The 22774-nt window shown below is 47.6% G+C and overlaps 1 protein-coding gene across 1 annotated transcript; it reads right to left on the bottom strand.

The window, feature by feature from the left end:
- Positions 1-21601: 21601 nt before the first annotated feature.
- On the bottom strand, positions 21602-22561 carry LOC147712321 (olfactory receptor 6M1-like). The gene has a single exon (XM_086919633.1). The coding sequence runs from the start codon at positions 22559-22561 to the stop codon at positions 21602-21604; it is 960 nt and encodes a 319-aa protein (XP_086775759.1).
- Between the last annotated feature and the right edge of the window lie 213 nt (positions 22562-22774).

The following is a 22774-nucleotide window of genomic DNA, read 5'->3' as shown; positions in this document are numbered from 1 at the left end:
ACAGAGGACAACAAGATGGTTTTCCTTTCACTGGAGGGGGCTGTTACCTAGGATTTCTGTTCCTTTTCTTTTTCTTCTTTTCCCTGTTTTTAAATGGATGACTTTTTGCACCCTCTTGTATGGGTGACTTTTGCACCTTGCATTAGGAACAGTGTCCCCTTTTTGGTAAACAATTATAATTAGGGAGCATGGACACTGGACCTTTAAAAAGCTCCTTGGCCCCCCTCTCTTTTGTTGAAGCAATCATTCAAGGGTGCCAGAGTGTCACTTAGATTCCCTGTTGCACCCTTGAATTATGCTTTTGGGCAGATGTGGCACACATACATGCCCTAAGGGCATGTATGTCTGCCACATGGCACAGTTGAAAATGCACAGATTTGCATTTTTCAAAGGTATTCCTTATTTACCGCCAACTTATAGTTGGTGGTAAATAATGAATCCTAAAATGGGAAAAGCACTCATTTGAGTGCACCCTATATTGTAAAATCGGTAATTTACCGATTCAGTGTTTTAAGGAATCAGTTATTTACTGATTCCTTAAAATACCGAATCGGTAAATTACCGAATTTGAAATTTAGGCCACCTACATCCCAAATGCCCAATACCGGTTGGTAACGACTGAAATTCAGTAATTTTGGCCGTTACCGACCGTTATTGGGCCACCTACATCTGGCCCTTAGCTACTACCCAAGTAGTCATGGTGCAAAGTGGGCCTTAGGGTATGGACTGTTTCAAACTCTTATAGACAACATACGTATTTTTTTGTATGCACTGGCAAACTTGTGTTTTATAAGTTTTATTTCCTATTGTGTCTCATTAGACTTTCATCAAACACTCTCACACTACTGGTTCAATGTTCTAGTGAGTCATTTAGCAGTATGCAGTTATGTATATACTGTTCTAAATGTGAAGCTGCTATACATTCAGCCAGACACTCTCACTTTCACTCTCACTTGGCAGTTTCACATTCACCATACACTACTAATGTATTCATTTATTCATTTATGAACTACACTTTCATTTTGACAAACTTTTACAACTAATATATAAATATAGTTCTTTCTTTGACCAGTGAAGGTAGGTCTGATAAGAACTGTTTTATTTGTCTTTTTAGTTTTCGATTGTTTTTGTATTTTTTCAACAAGTTTAAAAAAACATTTTTTTAAATGGAACTGTAAAATGAAAAAGTGTGGAACAGGAACAAAAAAGTAAAAAATAAAATTAATGTTTTGGACTCTTCTTTAGTCTTCACAAATGTAAATGTAAATGTACAGGAATTTATATAGCGCAAATCACCAAGCGGTTTCTAAGCGCTTGTTATGGAACCCGTCCTGGTATTCTGCTGTGAGATAACCCCGGCAGGGTATCCGCAAGGTGAAAGCCAGGCATCCCGCCGCGAGGGGCCGTTGTGGAGATTAAGCAAGCTATTGCCCAGAGTCGCAGAGTGTGAACCCGTGAATCGAGTAGGCACCGGAGCGAGAATTGTCGAGTCCATGGATATTTTAGGACTCAAGACCCCGCTGAGCCTGGAATTGAACCCTGGTCCCGGGCTGACCTCTGCTTCCAGGTCTGCCTCCTCTAACCAGTGAGCCACACTTCTCCACAATGGGATCAATAGAGCGCTGTTTGTAACAAAGTAATTTGGTAATTTGTTGTAATATTTACAATGAAATTTCATACCTGGAAACTGTGGCACAATAATAGGCTGCGGACTGCTTGGAGGAGGTGGTGGTGGAGATGAGGTAGTAGGAACAGCAGGTTGAGAATTCTCCTGCACTGTTTGTGTTGCCATCCTTGCATAGTTATTTGGATGCACATTTTTGACATGGTGAACCATGCTGGTTGTATTGAAAGAGTAATTTTTAGTGGGATCAACCCTGGAAAGAGTAACCTCATAGATCTTGCAAGTTACTTTCGTGCATTGACTTTTTTCAGTCCCTCAGGATATGTAAAAAAACTTCCAAATTAAAGCTTCTTTTCTCTTTTTCTGAAGTTGCTCAGCAACAAATTCTTCCTCACAAGAATGTTCTGACGAAGTTTCAAAAAGAGCAGCCATTGTGTAGTTTGGTTCCAATGGAGTACAGCGCCACAGAACTGATGCTTCTCTTGAGAAAGTCTAAGTAGAATGATCAAAATATGAAGGGTCTTTCAACAGTTTAAATATGAAGCATTATGAACGAATCAAAACTTTCCTTTTATGCTCACATGGCTTTGGATACACTTACAGTGCATTTACTGTGTGTTTACGTTGCGGGTATGTACGACATACAGTTTCATTTTTCGTAATTGCTTTCAAAAATAATATACGGTTATTAAAAGTTTAAAAAAGTATTTTCATGATTATCCAAGATAATATATTTCCTTAGTATGTACATTAAATACATAAATATATGTTTTTAAACCATAGGTTTCACACCCGTTATAGTAAGGAATTAGCATTTAAAAAACCTTTGAAATTCACTGAAAAAACCATAGGTTTCAGCCACATTATAGTTAGGAATTTGCATTTAAAAAACCTTAGAAATTCACTGAAAAAACCATAAGTTCCACACATGTTATAGTTAGCTGGACATTTTACTAATACAAAACCTTTGAAATTCCCCGGTATAGTTAGTTCAGCTAACTATAACTAGCGCGCCCACAATGTACTGCTGATGACGTCACATATTACATCACTCATGACATGGTCAGTGACATCACTCATGACATCACTCATGACATCTCAAATGACATCACTGATGACATCACTTTCCGGATAGGGATGGGTCAAGGATGTTGTTGTCTTCCAGGTGGTGGGTCAGTTGCTTGTTGACGATTTTTTCGATGACCTTTACTGGAACGGGAGCAGGGAGATGGGCCGGAAGTTCTTGAGGTCCTTGGGGTCCGTCTTGGGCATCTTGAGGAGGGTGTTGATTTCGGTGTGCTTCCAGCTTTCCAGGAATGTTACAGGAGCGACCACTGTGCCTGCTCCTGTGGCCTGGTCGCCCCCACGCTCCTCCTGCTGCCATCTGGGTTGCCTGCCTCCTGCCCGGGCGACCCAGCCGCCGCTGAGCCGCCCGCCCGCACCAGAGCACCAGAGTTTCCCGCCGCTGCCTCCCTGTGGCCCCGCCCCTGACAGCCCATTCGCCGACCCGCCGCTGACCCTCCTCCCGGCTGCCCTCTTATGTCACCCCCGCGCACGCGCAGCGCTCACGCGCAGCGTTCACACGCAGCGGGCGCGCCGATTGTGCGCCGCAGGCGCGCCAAAGTCAAGCCCGTCTACGCCCGTCCACGCCTGGACCGCGCCCAGCGCCACAACCCCTGGCCCCCGCAGAAGCCAACCCAACCGCTGGACCTACGACGCCACAACACTCAACGCACTCAACACCGGCAGGACCCGTGGATGCTTCCGAGCAACCCCGCAACGCACCCACGGACCCTTCTGCTGACGATCCTGCCACTTTTCCTGCATCCAGACCGGCACCGCACCCGCCAAGCCGAGCTCCAGCAGCAACCACCTGGGGTGCATCCTGCTCAACACAGGCTCCGTCCACAGACACGCCGTGGAACTCTGGAACCTCCTCGACACCACAGCTCCAGACGTCGTCTTCCTCACCGAAACCTGGATGAACGCCTCCTCAGTGCCCAACATCGCCATCGCAATCCTGGACGGATACAAGATCACCCGGAGGGACCGCGTCAATCAGACAGGAGGAGGCATCGCCATCGTACACAAAAACACCATCCTCATCACAACCAACTCCGACGACACCCTCACAGCCGCCGAACACCTCCACTTCCAGATACACACCGACCCCAAGACCACACTCAGAGGCACCCTCATCTACAGACCCCCAGGACCGCGCTCACAATTCAGCGAAGACCTCCCAGACTTCATCAGCCCTCACGCCCTCCCCTCTGCCGATTACATCCTCCTAGGGGACCTCAACTTCCACCTGGAGAACAACAACGTCAACAACACCACCACCCTACTGGACAACCTCGCCAACCTCAGACTCAAGCAACTGGTGAACACCCCCACCCACTACTCCGGACACACGCTTGACCCCGTCTTCTCCTCCAGCAAGGATGTCTCCTTCAGCCATTCCACCGGCCTCCACTGGACAGACCACAGCTTCAGACGGACCACCACCCACCACCACCCACCACCACCCACAACAGGCTCCCCGCAGGAGCTGGAGCAAGATCACCTCCGACCAGCTCTCCACATCCCTGAACCTGAACCCTCCCGCCAGTTCAACGGAGCCCAACCAGGCAGCCAACAACCTCACACAGTGGATCACCAACTGCGCTGACGTCCTCACACCGCTGAAAAACCATCCCAGCAGACCCGGCAGCAAGAAGGCTTCCTGGTTCAATGACGATCTCAAGATCTCCAAAAAGAACTGCCGCACCCTCGAGAAAGCCTGGCGCAAAGACCCGACCACTGACAACATGACTGCCCTCAAGCACGCCACCCGCAAACACCACCAACTGATCCATGCCACCAAGAAGACAGCATTCAAGGAGCGACTTGACAACAACGCACACAACAGCAAAGAACTCTTCAGCATCGTCAAAGAGCTCTCGAACCCCAGCGCCGGAACCAACGACATCACCCCCTCGCAAGAACTCTGCGACTCACTCACCTCGTTCTTCCACAGCAAGATCATGCATGTTTTTTTGAAAGCCAGCACGCAATAGGCCAAAAGCTCCGCCTACGGCCTATTGGTGTCTATTACGCGCTTGGTGCACATAATAGACACGAATAGGCCATGTGGTTTCAATTATCGTGCCCAGACATGGGCACGATAATTGAAACCAAGGCTCGCTGTGGCAGGCATGAGTGCACCACTTGCGAGCTTCTGCATTTTAATGTAGGTAGAGGAATAACTGTCGCACAACCCAGCCACTGTAGACATGTGGTGCTTATCTGTGATGCCTCTTCACCCCCTGATGTTCTTGCACCTCTGGTGCACACCAGCAGTTTCTGCACCCCGTATCACTCAATGCACCCCGCTATCTGCAGTCTTTGATGTATCGGCACCCCTGCTGTCCGCGTTTCACTGCACCCTGCTGTCTGCACCCCTTATCCTAGTGGGAGCTCCCCTGCTGTATATTGCCTCTACACCGTGCTGCGTGTGCACTTAGTGTCTCTGAAGCCATGGTGTCTTTGCACCCATGGCGTCCCCATGCTTACAATATTCTGCACCCTGCTTTCTATGCACCGTTAGCTTCTGTGTACCTCTCTGCCTCTACACCCCACCGTCCACGCACCTACACCTTCTCTGCTCCCTGCTGTCATTGTGTCCCTAATGACCTTACCCTTCTAGTGTCCCTGAAACCCTGATGCCTCTACATGTTTGGTGTCTTTGAGACCACGGTGTCACAGCCCCCAACCTGGTGTCTGCACTTTGCACCATGGCACAAGTCCTAAAAAAAGAAGTGGGGGACGCTGTCACCAGAAGTGACGTCTCAACAGGAAATGACGTCACGAAAGGTGGCTTGCACCATCGGGCTCATTGCCTCCCCTCGCTTACCCCTTAGATGCGATTACATCTGAGAAGCCAGTGCTTGAGCAGTGTGCTGTGAGCTCCGATCTCGTCCCAGAGAGGCCAAAGAGTTAAGTCCAGATGTTTGGCAGGGGGGACGGCGTCCACCCGGTAAAATAAGTTGGGGACGCCGTCCATCTGCGTGGTACCCCGACTCGAGCCTGGCTTTGCACCCTGCTCCCTCTGCACCACTTGCTGTCTCTCCCCCAGTGCCTGTCAGTAGTCCCCTGCTGTATCTGCACCCAGCAGTCACACACTCACGCGATCTGGAGGCAGACTGGTACAGTAAGGGTACCTCTGCGGCAGACGGGTACAGTAAGGGTACCTCTGCCTGGCACAGTAAGGATGCCTGAGCCAAAGACCTGGAGCAGCAGGGAGGTTCCACGAAAACCACGACGGTGCCCCGTTAGTCCTTCGGGTGGTGGGGGGGCCTTACCAACCAGGGGTGTGCCATACCACGCTCCGCCCTGAATGGGAGGGCGGGAGTGTAAGACATGATCACATGATCCGTAAGGGGATCAGCAAAAGGCAGCACTGTCCGGGCATCGACCCACCGTGCCGGCTGGCTCTTAAGGCGGGCGGGGCAGCAAGGGGCTGCCTGCCCTGGATCGCCCGTAAGATAACCAACTAAAACGTCATACTTTTTGTTGTATGAAAATAAAACCTGCAGTAGTTCTCTACCATAACAATGTGTCCTGTGTAATCTGTATATTGGCAAGTGTATATAATGCAGGGGGAGCGGATGACGGTGTGGGCACTACAGAAGTGTTCCTCCCAAGTGAGCTGCTGCCCGAGCTTTGTTTCCTTTCCCTGCTTGTTCCTGCGGACCCGTCCCCTCTGCCGCAGGTTCCTCCCCCTCCCACACTGCTGTAGTCCCCACCACTGTCCTGTGCACAGAGGGGCTGGTGGAGGAAGGGCCTACGGTCTCCGCCAGTGCAGGGAGGGAGGTCTCCCGCTGGCTCTCTGTCAGGGGACAAGGTCTGGTCCCTGTGTCTCGTGCAGGGGAGAGAAAAGAAGCGCCAAGGGACTCTGCCTGCTGCCATGCTGGGTGAAGGGGAAGTGCCGAGGGTCTCTCGCTCTACCCTGGAAGGTGTGGCAGGCGAGGGGGAGGCTACGAGCCTCCTGGCAGGGAACTGTTACTGTGACAAATGTGATACTGCATGTGCTGCCGATGGCGAGCCCACCCCTCCTCCCGCTGTAACTGAGGCACCCACAGTGAGTCCTGCTGATGCTGGGCATCAGGGTGCTGTGTGTGCAGTGTCACTGCCACGAGCTCAGGAGAAGAGCACATGCCTGGGGGGACACTATCTCGCCTGCTACACTTCGACCTTGAAATCCCTGACCTACACTAGACCTCTGCCCTATGCCCTCAGGACATGGTTTTAGATACTGCCCATGCTCCAAACCCGTTTATGCAAAATCCTTGCTTGGAGCTCTTGACATCCTGCTTCAAACATCACTGCTCTCCCAGCCTCTTGACGCCCTATGACCTTACCACTCTCAGCCACTTCCCATCAGCTCATTGTCCCCAAGACTTCTTCACAGTTTTACTCTTTACTCTCAACTATTTCCTCCCTGCCCTCAATAACCTCATTCAAAAGTTTCCGGACTCTCTCTTCCCCAAAACCACCTTAACTCCCATTTCTCAACTATCTCGCATCTCTGCCCAGCCCACTTCCTCCATCACCCCACCAAGACCATTGCCCCCTTCCCCTCAACCTCGGTGCTCATGCATAACTGGCATGTAACCCCCTGATGTATGGCACAGTCTGCCAGTCCTGGCTCTTTCGCTAACAAGACGGAACTAACATGCTGGTGGGTAAAATCCAGGACTGACACAAGGTGTGTCGCGCATCACACAGGGTTCATGCTCTCGCTGTGTAGGTGGGAGTGGTATAAAACACAGTTCACTCTCCAAAGCACCTCCTCAAATTCCATGCCGACAACAAGCATTTGCAATTAAATAGGTCTTGCATTAGTGAAAGTTTGAGCTAATGGCGTTGCTCATATTATTTGGAACGGCAATAGCTCATTCTTTCAGTAATGCTTTGCTGAATTCATCGACGCCATATCATCGCGCTGTGACACTCTTATAAACATGTTCCAAGTAAAAAGAAATTACTAAGAACAAGCATTTGCAATGCAATAGGTCTCGCATTTGGGAGAGTTTGAGCTATTTTTATTGTAAATGACATTGCCTTTTATTTATGTTTTGGTTTTTGAAACATGAATAAAAGCCATTGTCAATTACAATGCCAATATTGCATTGCAAATACTTGTTTAATGAAGAAAATATTGTGGACTTCATTTGTAAATCTATTTGCACATCTGAGTCGGACCAAGGTCACGACCAGGAGTGCCACTTGCATGGCTTTTTTCATTATTAAACAATTTGTTTTGCCACTTGGGTGAACTTTTTTTGTGAAAATGCCACAACTATTTGCACGGCTCATGTATATATGCCCCTTGTGTTAAAAAGTCATCCAGCTAGCAAGGAAAAAAAGCTGCACCAGGTCATACTACGGCTACCCATGGGTGGTAACTAAACTGTTTACGGGCTCGGCGACGTCACCACGAAGTGGGGAGGAGCTGCGAGCCGTATTGTAGCGAGTTTCTCCTTCGTGCCGGATACATTTTTCTTTGCTCGTGCATTTTCAGTGTGCCATTTTATTATCTGAATAGTGATTGGTCGGCGTGGTGCTGTTTTTTTAGTAGTCTTCATGTGATAGGGCATATGTAATGTTAGTCGGCCATTTTTGGCATATTGTGTGCGGTTACGTGCTTTGCACACCATTAATTTTATTTAGGAGCTGTCAGAGTGCCCTTGTAATGCAATCCAGATGGTGGGAGCGCGTTCACCATTCTGCATTGACGCGCGTTCGTCTGCAGCGTTTTTGGGGCTGAGAAATGTGGACGTCTATTGTATTAAACTTTAATGTGATTTATCATTGCTCTTATATTAGCAGCCTTGTTACACTAATTATGATAAGAGTCCGAGTGCCTAGAACATTGTCAGGGCTAATTTTGTTGTTTCCAGTAGCTATCTTAGTTCTGAATTAGAATATTAATCTCGTGACACGTTGTGGCAGATAGGGGCTACTGCAGGGATTCGGTGCAAAGCAAGTACCACTCTCGACGAGTAGAGTTTTTTTTCCAGCCGGCTTTAGCTTAACAGCTTTGTATTCGTGAAAACGGCAGTGTTAAGTGCACATTCGCGGACTCCCAGCTTTTCATCCTGAACAACACCTCATAGAATGCCTGGTGAATGAAGTGTGCGCAGTGTGTCACAAGGACGGCCAGAGGGACTGGTCCACGTTTGACAAGTGAATGGTGACGCAGTTAGACTATGCACACACAATCTAAGGGGAAGACAGAAGGTGAAAGAGCTTGGGTATCGTACCGGCGGCATCAGAGCTAGGAGCGAGTTGGTGAGATACACGTGTTTAGATTGTACTTGTAATCAGTTCAGTTTTGTATGCTTGTTAAACTTTTTGTTATAAAAACTGTTTGCAGTACCCTTGCTGCCTTCAGTGACAAACCACAGGATGTCTGTACTCGCCATAGAGGGATAGTAATGAACAGCTTTCATAGATGTTATGCGCTATAATTCTAATGGAAATGAGGCAATATTTTAGGGCAGGAAAGAAAGCAATTGCGAAGGAAGAGTATGAAGAATTACTGGCACGTTAAAAACAATTCACAGACGCATTTCCTGTGGGCGGGAGGGCACGACTCTTTAGACTAAACAACGTGAGAATATATTTCAATGTTTAATCGCTTCATGACATAATAAGCAATATAAACACTAAACTGCCCGCATTAATCCCTCCCCCAGATGTGGATGGGCTGACCTTAACGTGCGCCACTCTTGCGGATTCCATAACAGTTTTCTTTGTTTACTTGCCATAATTTATACGAGCCTGGCAACGGATTACTTTCCGTAATTGATTAGATTGTACTTGGTTAATGATCACAGCCACACTGGTTTAGTTACACGTTTGTGAACTGCATCCCCAGGCCTGCTGCACCCTAAAAAGATTAATGTTGGCTAACCTTTCCATTTTACAGTAAATATGTGGAAGAGAACTGTGAGTTTAAGAGCCTGAGTTCTTCTTGGCACGCCGTGTTCACAGACAACCAGTACTACCACTACCAGTACCACCACCACCACCAGTACTACCAGTACTACAGCCACCAGTACTACCTCTACCACCACCACCAGTACTACCAGTACCACGACCACCAGTACTACCACTGCCAGTACTACCACTACCAGTACCACTACCACCACTAGTACTACCACCACCAGTACCACCACCAGCAGTACTACCAGTATTAACACCATCAGTACTACCAGTACTACCACCACCAGTACTACCACTACCAGTACCACCACCAACAGTACTACCACTACCAGTACCACCACAACCACCAGTACTAGCAGTACTACAGGCATCAGTACTACCACTACCACCACCACCAGTACTACCAGTCCCACGACCACCAGTACTGCCACTACCAGTACTACCACTACCAGTACCACTACCACCACCAGTACTACCACCAACAGTACCACCACCACCAGTACTACCAGTACTACCACCATCAGTACTACCAGTATAACTACCACCACCAGTACTACCACCACCAGTACCACCACCACCAGTACTACCAGTACTACCAGTACTACCACCATCAGTACTACCAGTACTACCACCACCAGTACTACCACTACCTGTACCACCACCAGTACTACCACTACCAGTACCACCACCACCACCAGTACTACCAGTAGTACCACCATCAGTACTACCAGTACTACCACCACCAGTAATACCACTACTACAGCCACCAGAACTACCACTACTAAAGCCACCAGTACTACCAATACCACCACCAACAGTACTACCAGTACCACGACCACCAGTACTACCACTACCAGTACTACCACTACCAGTACCACTACCACCACCAGTACTACCACCACCAGTACCACCACCAGCAGTACTACCCGTACTAACACCATCAGTACTACCAGTACTACCCCCACCAGTACTACCACTACCAGTACCACCACCAACAGTACTATCACTACCAGTACCACCACCACCACCAGTACTACCAGTAATAAAAGGCACCAGTACTACCACTACCAACACCACCAGTACTACCAGTACCACGACCAACAGTACTACCACTACCAGTACTACCACCACCAGTACCACTACCACCACCAGTACTACCACCACCAGTACCACCACCACCAGTACTACCAGTACTACCACCATCAGTACTACCAGTATAACTACCACCACCAGTACTAACACCACCAGTATGACCACCACCAGTACTACCAGTACTACCACCATCAGTACTACCAGTACTACCACCACCAGTACTACCACTACCTGTACCACCACCACCAGTACTTCCACTACCAGTACCACCACCACCACCTGTACTACCAGTAGTACCACCATCAGTACTACCAGTACTACCACCACCAGCACTACCACTACTACAGCCACCAGTACTACCACTACTACAGCCACCAGTACTACCAATACCACCACCAACAGTACTACCACCACCACCACCAGTACTACCAGTACCACCACCACCAGTACTACCACTACCAGTACTACCACTACCAGTACTACCAGTACTACCAGTACCACTACCACCACCAGTACTACCAGTACTACCACCATCAGTACTACCAGTACTACTACCACCAGTACTACCACCACTACAGTTACCAGTACTACCATTACTTTAGCCACCAGTACTACCACTACCACCACCACCACTACCACCACCACCAGTACTACCAGTACCACCACCACCAGTACTATCACTACCAGTACCACCACCACCAGTACTACCACCACCAGTACCACCACCATCAGTACTACCACTACCAATACTACCAGTACCACCACCACCACCAGTACTACCACTACCAGTACGACCACCATCACCAGTACTACCAGTACTACAGCCACCAGTACTACCACTACCACCACAACCAGTACTACCAGTACCACGACCACCAGTACTACCACTACCAGTACTACCAATACCAGTACCACTACCACCACCAGTACTACCACCAGCAGTACCACCACCACCAGTACTACCACTACCAGTACTACGGGCAGCAGTACCACCACCAGTAGCACTACCACTACCGGTACCACCACCAGTACTACCACTACCAGTACAACCACCACCAGTACTACCACTACCACCACTACCAGTACTACCACCACCAGTACTACCACCACCAGTACTACCACTACCAGTACCACCACCAGTACTACCACCGCCAGTACCACCACCAGCAGTACTACCAGTACTACCACCATCAGTACTACCAGTACTACCACCACCAGTACTACCACTACCAGTACCACCACCAACAGTACTACCACCACCACCACCAGTACTACCAGTACCACCACCACCAGTACTACCACTACCAGTACTACCACTACCAGTACTACCAGTACCACTACGAACACCAGTACTACCAGTACTACCACCATCAGTACTACCAGTACTACTACCACCAGTACTACCACCACTACAGTTACCAGTACTACCACTACTTTAGCCACCAGTACTACCACTACCACCACCACCACTACCACCACCACCAGTACTACCAGTACCACCACCACCAGTACTACCACTACCAGTACCACCACCAACAGTACTACCACCACCACCACCAGTACTACCACTACCACCACCACCAGTACTACCACTACCAGTACTACCACTACCAGTAGTACCAGTACTACCAGTACCACTACCACCACCAGTACTACCAGTAGTACCACCATCAGTACTACCAGTAATACCACCACCAGCACTACCACTACTACAGCCACCAGTACTACCACTACTACAGCCACCAGTACTACCAATACCACCACCAACAGTACTACCACCACCACCACCAGTACTACCAGTACCACCACCACCAGTACTACAACTACCAGTACTACCACTACCATTACTACCAGTACTACCAGTACCACTACCACCACCAGTACTACCAGTACTACCACCATCAGTACTACCAGTACTACTGCCACCAGTACTACCACCACTACAGTTACCAGTAGTACCACTACTTTAGCCACCAGTACTACCACTACCACCACCACCACTACCACCACCACCAGTACTACCAGTACCACCACCACCAGTACTATCACTACCAGTACCACCACCACCAGTACTACCACCACCAGTACCACCACCACCAGTACTACCACTACCAATACTACCAGTACCACCACCACCACCAGTACTACCACTACCAGTACGACCACCATCACCAGTACTACCAGTACTACAGCCACCAGTACTACCACTACCACCACAACCAGTACTACCAGTACCACGACCACCAGTACTACCACTACCAGTACTACCAATACCAGTACCACTACCACCACCAGTACTACCACCAGCAGTACCACCACCACCAGTACTACCACTACCAGTACTATGGGCAGCAGTACCACCACCAGTAGCACTACCACTACCGGTACCACCACCAGTACTACCACTACCAGTACAACCACCACCAGTACTACCACTACCAGTACCACCACTACCAGTACTACCACCACCAGTACTACCACCACCAGTACTACCACTACCAGTACCACCACCAGTACTACCACCGCCAGTACCACCACCAGCAGTACTACCAGTACTACCACCATCAGTACTACCAGTACTACCACCACCAGTACTACCACTACCAGTACCACCACCAACAGTACTACCACTACCAGTACCACCACCACCACCAGTACTACCAGTACCACGACCACCAGTACTACCACTACCAGTACTACCACCACCAGTACCACTACCACCACCAGTACTACCACCACCAGTACCACCACCACCAGTACTACCACCATCAGTACTACCATTATAACTACCACCACCAGTACTACCACCACCAGTACCACCACCACCAGTACTACCAGTACTACCACCATCAGTACTACCAGTACTACCACCACCAGTACTACCACTACCTGTACCACCACCACCAGTACTACCACTACCAGTACCACCACCACCACCAGTACTACCAGTAGTACCACCATCAGTACTACCAGTACTACCACCACCAGTACTACCACTACTACAGCCATCAGTACTACCACTACTACAGCCACCAGTACTACCAATACCACCACCAACAGTACTACCACCACAACCAGTACTACCAGTAGCACCACCACCAGTACTACCACTACCAGTACTACCACTACCAGTACTACCAGTACCACTACCACCACCAGTACTACCAGTACTACCACCATCAGTACTACCAGTACTACCACCACCAGTACTACCACCACTACAGTTACCAGTAGTACCACTACTTTAGCCACCAGTACTACCACTACCACCACCACCACTACCATCACCACCAGTACTACCAGTACCACCACCACCAGTACTATCACTACCAGTACCACCACCACCAGTACTACCACCACCAGTACCACCCCCACCAGTACTACCACTACCAATACTACCAGTACCACCACCACCACCACCAGTACTACCACTACCAGTACCACCACCACCACCAGTAATACCAGTAGTACCACCATCAGTACTACCAGTACTACCACCACCAGTACTACCACTACTACAGCCACCAGTACTACCACTACTACAGCCACCAGTACTACCAATACCACCACCAACAGTACTACCACCACCACCACCAGTACTACCAGTACCACCACCACCAGTACTACCACTACCAGTACTACCACTACCAGTACTACCAGTACTACCAGTACCACTACCACCACCAGTACTACCAGTACTACCACCATCAGCACTACCAGTACTACCACCACCAGTACTACCACCACTACAGTTACCAGTACTACCACTACTTTAGCCACCAGTAATACCACTACCACCACCACCACTACCACCACCACCAGTACTACCAGTACCACCACCACCACCAGTACTATCACTACCAGTACCACCACCACCAGTACTACCACTACCAGTACCACCACCACCAGTACTACCACTACCAATACTACCAGTACCACCACCACCACCAGTACTACCACCACCAGTACTACCAGTACTACAACCATCAGTACTACCAGTATTACCACCACCAGTACTACCACCACTACAGTTACCAGTACTACCACTACTTTAGCCACCAGTACTACCACTACCACCACTACCACCACCATCAGCACTACCAGTATCACCACCACCAGTACTATCACTACCAGTACCACCACCACCAGTACTACCACCACCAGTACCACCACCACCAGTACTACCACTACCAATACTACCAGTACCACCACCACCAGCACCACCAGTACTACCACTACCAGTACGACCACCATCACCAGTACTACCAGTATTACAGCCACCAGTATTACCACTACCACCACAACCAGTACTACCAGTACCACGACCACCAGTACTACCACTACCAGTACTACCAATACCAGTACCACTACCACCACCAGTACTACCACCAGCAGTACCACCACCACCAGTACTACCACTACCAGTACCACCACCACCAGTACTACCACTACCAGTACCACCACTACCAGTACTACCACCACCAGTACTACACCACCAGTACTACCACCACCAGTACCACCACCAGTACTACCACCGCCAGTACCACCGCCAGCAATACTACCAGTACTACCACCATCAGTACTACCAGTACTACCACCACCAGTACTACCACTACCAGTACCACCACCAACAGTACTACCACTACCAGTACCACCACCACCACCAGTACTACCAGTACTACAGGCACCAGTACTACCACTACCACCACCACCAGTACTACCAGTACCACGACCACCAGTACTACCACTACCAGTACCACTACCACCAGCAGTACTACCACCACCAGTACCACCACCACCAGTACTACCAGTACTACTGCCATCAGTACTACCAGTATAACTACCACCACCAGTACTACCACCACCAGTACCACCACCACCAGTACTACCAGTACTACCACCATCAGTACTATCAGTACTACCACCACCAGTACTACCACTACATGTACCACCACCACCAGTACTACCACTACCAGTACCACCACCACCACCAGCACTACCAGTAGTACCACCATCCGTACTACCAGTACTACCACCACCAGTACTACCACTACTACAGCCACCAGTACTACCACTACTACAGCCACCAGTACTACCAATACCACCACCAACAGTACTACCACCCCCACCAGTACTACCAGTACCACCACCACCAGTACTACCACTACCAGTACTACCACTACCAGTACTACCCGTACTACCAGTACCACTACCACCACCAGTACTACCAGTACTACCACCATCAGTACTACCAGTACTACCACCACCAGTACTACCACTACTACAGTTACCAGTACTACAACTACTTTAGCCACCAGTACTACCACTACCACCACTACCACTACAACCATTACCAGTACTACCAGTACCACCATCACCAGTACTATCACTACCAGTACCACCACCACCAGTACTACCACCACCAGTACCACCACCACCAGTACTACCACTACCAGTACTACCAGTACCACCACCACCACCAGTACTACCACTACCAGTACCACCACCATCACCAGTACTACCAGTACTACAGCCACCAGTACTACCAGTACCACGACCACCAGTACTACCACTATCAGTACTACCAATACCAGTACCACTACCACCACCATTACTACCACCAGCAGTACCACCACCACCAGTACTACCACTACCAGTACTACGGGCAGCAGTACCACCACCAGTAGCACTACGACTACCGGTACCACCACCAGTACTACCACTACCAGTACCACCACCCCCAGTACTACCACTACCAGTACCACCACCAGTACCACCACTACCAGTACTACCACCACCAGTACTACCACCACCAGTACTACCACTACCAGTACCACCACCTCCAGTACTACCACTACTACCACTACCAGTACCACCACCACCAGTACTACCAGTAACACCACTACCACTACCACCACCACCAGTACTACCACCACCACCAGTACTACCAGTACCACCACCTCCAGTACTTCCATAACCAGTACTACCAGTACCACTACCACCACCACCAGTACCACCACCACCAGTACTACCACCACCAGTACTACCAGTACCACCACCACCACCAGTACTACCAGTACTACAGCCACCAGTACTACCACGACCACCACCACCAGTACTACCAGTGCCACGACCACCAGTAGTACCACTACTACCACTACCAGTACCACTACCACCACCAGTACTACCACCACCAGTACCACAACCACCAGTACTACCACTACCAGTACTACGGCCAGCAGTACCACCACCACTATCACTACCACTACCGGTACCACCACCAGTACTACCACTACCATTAACACCACCAGCAGTACTACCGCTACCAGTACCACCACCAGTACCACCACCAGTACCACCACTACCAGTACTACCATCACCAGTACTACCACCACCAGTACTACCATTACCAGTACCACCACCTCCAGTACTACCACTACTAGCACTACCAGTACCACCACCACCAGTACTACCAGTAACACCACCACCAGTACTACCACTACCAGTACCACCACCACCAGCACCACCACTACCAGTACTACCACTACCAGTACTACCAGTACCACTACCACCACCACCAGTACCACCATCACCAGTACTACCACCACCAGTACTACCAGTACCACCACCACCACCAGTACTACCACTACCAGTACCACCACCACCACCACCAGTACTACCAGTACTACAGGCACCAGTACTACCACTACCACCACCACCAGTACTACCAGTACCATGACCACCAGTACTACCACTACCAGTACTACCACTACCAATACCACTACCACCACCAGTACTACCACCACCAGTACCACCACCACCAGTACTACCACTACCAGTACTACGGCCAGCAGTACCACCACCATCAATGCTACTGCTCACCACCAGCCATCAGTGCACAATTTCTACAGGCAGTCACGGCCATCAGTACATGCATCGATTGTTACATATCCACAATTAAGTATTGTAGCAATCCCAGTATGGTACACTTTAGTTTTAAACATATTCATGTAAAAACACAGCATGCCACCATTGCTATAATTACAATCTAGCATACATAATTCCACTACACACCACATTAACACACTCCATAACACTTAGCAAAAATACATTACAATTTACAATGCCATTAGCTCAAACTCAAATAAATTCGAGCCCGATTGCATTTCTAATGCTTGTTTATCTGCATTATGAATATTATTATTATTATTACTATTTGTTTGTCTGTCACTTATTCTATTGAAGTGTGGTCACTTCCTGTGAAGTTAGCAGGGTGAATGGTCATGTGTCATTACTTAGTGCCGTGGGGGTAAGGAGTGTATTGTGTCACTTTTTCTACGCTGTGAAGTTTGGTGAATTGGCGTCTATGGTCTATGGCCCACACCCGTCCAGCCTTTGAAATCACATTTGCAGAGCTATAAGAGCAAGGGGCCTTATTTATGAAGGCCTTGCGTCAGTTTTGCGCCGCCGATGCGTCACTTTTTGTGACGCACCAGCGGTGTAAAAAATGCGCCTCGTTGCGCCATATTTAAAAAGTGACGCATCTAGGTAGATGCGTACTTTTTAAACCCCTGCGCTACATAATACCTGCGTCAGGTATAATGTATGCAGAGGGGCGGTTCCCCCGCAAAAAGCCTCGTAATAGTGACGCAGTGAAATCTATGAGATTTCACTGCGACACTTTTAGGTCAAAATCTTGCGCCTGCCTCACAGCAGGCATAAGACTGACGCAAGCCCTTTCACATGGGGCTTTCCCCATGTGAAAGGACGCATTGCTGGAGTTGCGTCACTTTTGTGACACACTCCAGCAATGCGTCACTTTTGCGCTTACAGATACGTCAGAAATACTGACGTATCTGTAACTCCTTGCGACATGATGTGTCATACATTAAATATGACGCATCAGGAATGTCGTAAGGAGTGCGCAGTGAAAAGTGACGCAATGCTGTTTTCACGCAGCGATGCGTCACTTTTCATAAATGAGGCCCACGAGTTCTAGAAGGTGGTAGAGGTGTGTGTGCCACTGTCAGCCTCTACCGACAGATTGGCATGAAGTCAATGGTCACTGTTGGCAGAAGGATGCAGAGACTTAGAGGGTAAACAGCCTGTGCAGATAAAATCAGTTCCTGTTCCTGTTCTTCGGGTGGATCTATCCGGTCCCTCCGCTCGCAACAGCAAACTCCAGTTTGAGAGTCAAATCAGAGTAGAAAACGTTGGGTCTGATGAATGGTGACACAGACAGCTGGACACAACCCAATGTAAAACTTTCAGAGCTTCAACAAAATAAACGAGCGAGCTGAGGCCTCACAGCTACGCTGCCATAACTTTAACTTCTGAACTGTGTCCTGTGAAAAAACGTAATAACTATGGACCAACGTGATAAATCCTTAATTTACTTGGAACAAAACTCCGGGACTCACACCCAAACCCCAGTCCTCCTATCAATGATAAGAAAGAATAAACAACAGTAGTTGCTGGGTGGAATGAATGAAGCAGCGGTCACTGACACCACACCCACTCCAGCAATGCACTGCTTGACGAGCCTAACCCAGAGCCCTTTTGTTGAATGGACTATTGATATCCCGCCCTGGGCCATTGTTGGTGAAACTCCAAATTAAAGCATATACCTAACCATAAAGCCTACCACACCCACCACTTTGACATCACTGCCCTGCCTTATGATTCAAGGGTGAAGGAGATCTCCTCCAATCCTGCCCCTTCCCAAAAAACTTTCATTTAGCCTACTTTGTCACCCAGCAGCAACTGAAATTTGATATCAGCTGCTTTGTGGAACTTTTCATCCTCCTATGTGACCCTCAGAGTAGTAGGGTGACACCTTGCAGTCCCATCAACACCGGACACCCTTGCACCACATCCATTATTTGATGGGTGACTGCAATCTAACATTTCTGTCCAAGATTGTTAATATCATTCAGACGTGGGCAATGATGATAGGGACTGTTTTTTTAAATAATACAAAAATTAACACAAATTGAAAAGGAAGTAATTAGATATAATACTGTTATGTGAAATCAGTACCAATGTTAGGAATCAACAAAATAATAAATGTTTCTGATTAAGTCATCTTGCTGCGCTGCCCTGCTACAAATCCCCGTAACGTGTCAAAACGAAAGATCAGGAATGCACAGTTTCTATGCAACATGGTGCATACCTTTCCTTTCTTCCTCCACTGGCACCATATTGGCTGTCTAGCACAAACACAGGCACACTTGCACCATGGTGCAAGGGTCCCTTTGTGTCGGCAGGATTGTTTTGATGGTGGAAAGGAAAACTTCCTGTTTAAAAACAATTTTTAGAGGCATTGTCCTCTTTCTATGTGTGCTGCAGAATGCACCACACATAGAAAGAGTAAAAAACAAGGAGAAAGAAAGAAATTTCACCTCGGGAGGCGTGAGGATTTGGCACTACCCAGGTTCACTTGATCTTGTAAATATGGGTAGCAATAAAAAATCCATGGGTGTTGCATAGGAAAACTCACCGCAATGCCTCTGGAACACCTCCTGAGTGCTGAGTAAGTCAAGCTTTGTGCTGCCTTGCTTTACTCCATGTCTACTAAACCATCTAAAGACATGCATAGTGGCTTGGCATGACCACATAGATATGATTTCATTATCTACGCAGCCAGAGTGTCACACAAAGTAATGCTCCGGCAGCGCAGAGGGCTCGTAGATGAGCCACATACTGTTTAAATGTCAAAAGACATGGGCATTGTATATAACCTTTACTCTCTAGTTTAATCTGAAACATATCCACAAGAAAAGACAATGGATTTGACGATTTGCAGTGCTTAACAATCCAGGTAGCATATGAAAAATGATCAATTGGCCCAATTAATAAGGGTAAAATCTTGGTACAGATAAGCAAATAAATGAACCAAGAATATAATATCATAGAAGGATAAATACTTAAATATTTTACACTTGAAAAACAAAATACTCCACACACTAAAATAGTGTATTCATCTATTAGTAATCTTCCATAGTGATTTTTGTTTCCATAACATTTCAGCATTTCAGTACACTTTGAGTTACAGGAAGTTTTGCTCTGTGTTTAGGATCCATTACTTTTTGTCTCAAATGTATTTTTCAAGCACACATTTTATTGCGAAGAGCGAAAACGTTTTTCATTATAAATGGTACTTTGTAATCATTTCATATGAGGTAGATTTTGGAAAATTAAAATGTCTCATCTCTTTTTGCAGTAACTCAAACCAATGTTGCTGTTTCTATAGAAGTGGACACCAAATTGTCAGGCATGGGATCACAGATGTGATATATCATTAATCTAATTCTACCGGCCTGATTCACAAAGGTAAACTTACACTTTGTGTACATTTACACATTTTTGGTACTCATAAACGACAAGTTTGATTCTACTAATTTTACGACTGCTGAGACTCCGCACTTGTGACAGAGACCCTGCACATAAAAAGATAGGTCTGCCAGTGCTTAATTTTAGCTGGTGTTTTCCAGTGCTCAGCACCTGCACCTAATCCTTGGCACCAGTGCTTATAGCACCAGTTAAAGACACTCTTATTTAGAAGGTACATGATTTTCCCCAGAACCACAGGATGTTGAGCCATGCCAACACCTTAACCCGGTTCCTCCAGCTCCGAAATTGGCACCTCTAGCCATTAAGCCAAGTCCTCTCCAGAATAATAAGTGCAGGGCTATAGTCAGAAGGCTGTTTGCACCAGCACATTTCTCCTGTTAGCGATGCCTCATGAGATCCCCCGGCAGTTTTTATTTTACAAATTAACTAATGGTCTGTACTGCCTGCAGTTGTAAAATTACTATTAGTTAAATTAAGCTTGTAGTTTGGGAATACCAAAAAAAAGCAACTTATAAAAAAATGTAAGAATCACGCCCAATCTCACCGGGGACAATATACTTTGCTACTGAAATTAAAATACTTCACAAATATTTTGTTCAACGCATCTTTAACCTCCTTGTTGCGCAGACTGTAGATGAAAGGGTTAAAAAGTGGTGGGAACACCACGTAGAACACAGCCACCACTTTGTCCATTTCAAGGGAGGCTGTGCTTGTGGGTCGCACATACACAAATATTACTGTCCCATAGTAGACGGCCACCACAGTGATGTGGGAGGTACATGTGGAGAAGGCTTTCTGGCGCCCACTTGTAGAGGAGATCTTGGTTATAGTCCATATGATGTTTACATATGATATCAATATCAAAAGAATACTACTGAAGACAACAGTCCAAGTAATGAGGAAAAAGTGTTGAATGATGAATGTTGCATCTGTGCAAGAAAGATTTAACAGAGGTAATATGTCACAAAAGAAATGGTTGATCTCATTAGGTCCACAGTAGGAGAGACGTGAGACATAGACGACTGGGAAAATGGTGTAAAGTAAGACGGCTAGCCAACAACCTCCGGCAAGCATTAAGCACAAGCGAGTAGTCATGATGGCAGGGTACCGCAAGGGATGGCAGATGGCTAAATACCTGTCAAAAGCCATGAGAGATAGTAGGTGATTTTCCATAGCACCCATCACAAAAAAGAAATAACCCTGAGTGATACATTCACTGACAGAGATAGAGTCATGTCCTAGAAGAAAGTTAATTATCATCTTTGGAACAGTGGAAGATGCATAGCAGATCTCCATGAATGAGAAATTAATGAGGAGATAATACATTGGCTTATGAAGGTGTCGCTCCCTCTTTACAACATAGATGATAATCACATTCCCAGTGATAATCAGTGTGTAGATGATAGAGAATAAAACAAAAAGCAGGGCTTGAAATTCCTGTAATATGGGGAAGCCAAGGAGGATAACTTCAGTCACTCTGCTTTGATTCTTTTTTCCCATCTCCTGTGGAAGTAACTTAAAATGAACACAAAAAACAGCAAATTGACAACTGCAGCTTCAAAACATCACTGTTCATTTGTTTTTCTGAGCTCAATTAATTGTGGTTTGGTGAAAATGACACAGTAACAAAAAGAGTCTGTTAGTTGAAGCTATTACTATCTTGATATTATCTTCACTTAAGTTTATGCATTTAGATGATATACATTTGAGAAT

Source organism: Lissotriton vulgaris, chromosome 5, assembly GCF_964263255.1.
Source record: "Lissotriton vulgaris chromosome 5, aLisVul1.2, whole genome shotgun sequence".
Taxonomy (NCBI): Eukaryota; Metazoa; Chordata; class Amphibia; order Caudata; family Salamandridae; genus Lissotriton; species Lissotriton vulgaris.
The sequence above is the reverse complement of the archived record's forward strand: the minus strand, read 5'-3'. Positions and strand labels throughout refer to the sequence as shown.

Bases quoted from the DNA above. Each gene is read 5' to 3' on its own strand.
- LOC147712321 (XM_086919633.1), bottom strand. From the start codon at position 22,561: ATGGGAAAAAAGAATCAAAGCAGAGTGACTGAAGTTATCCTCCTTGGC.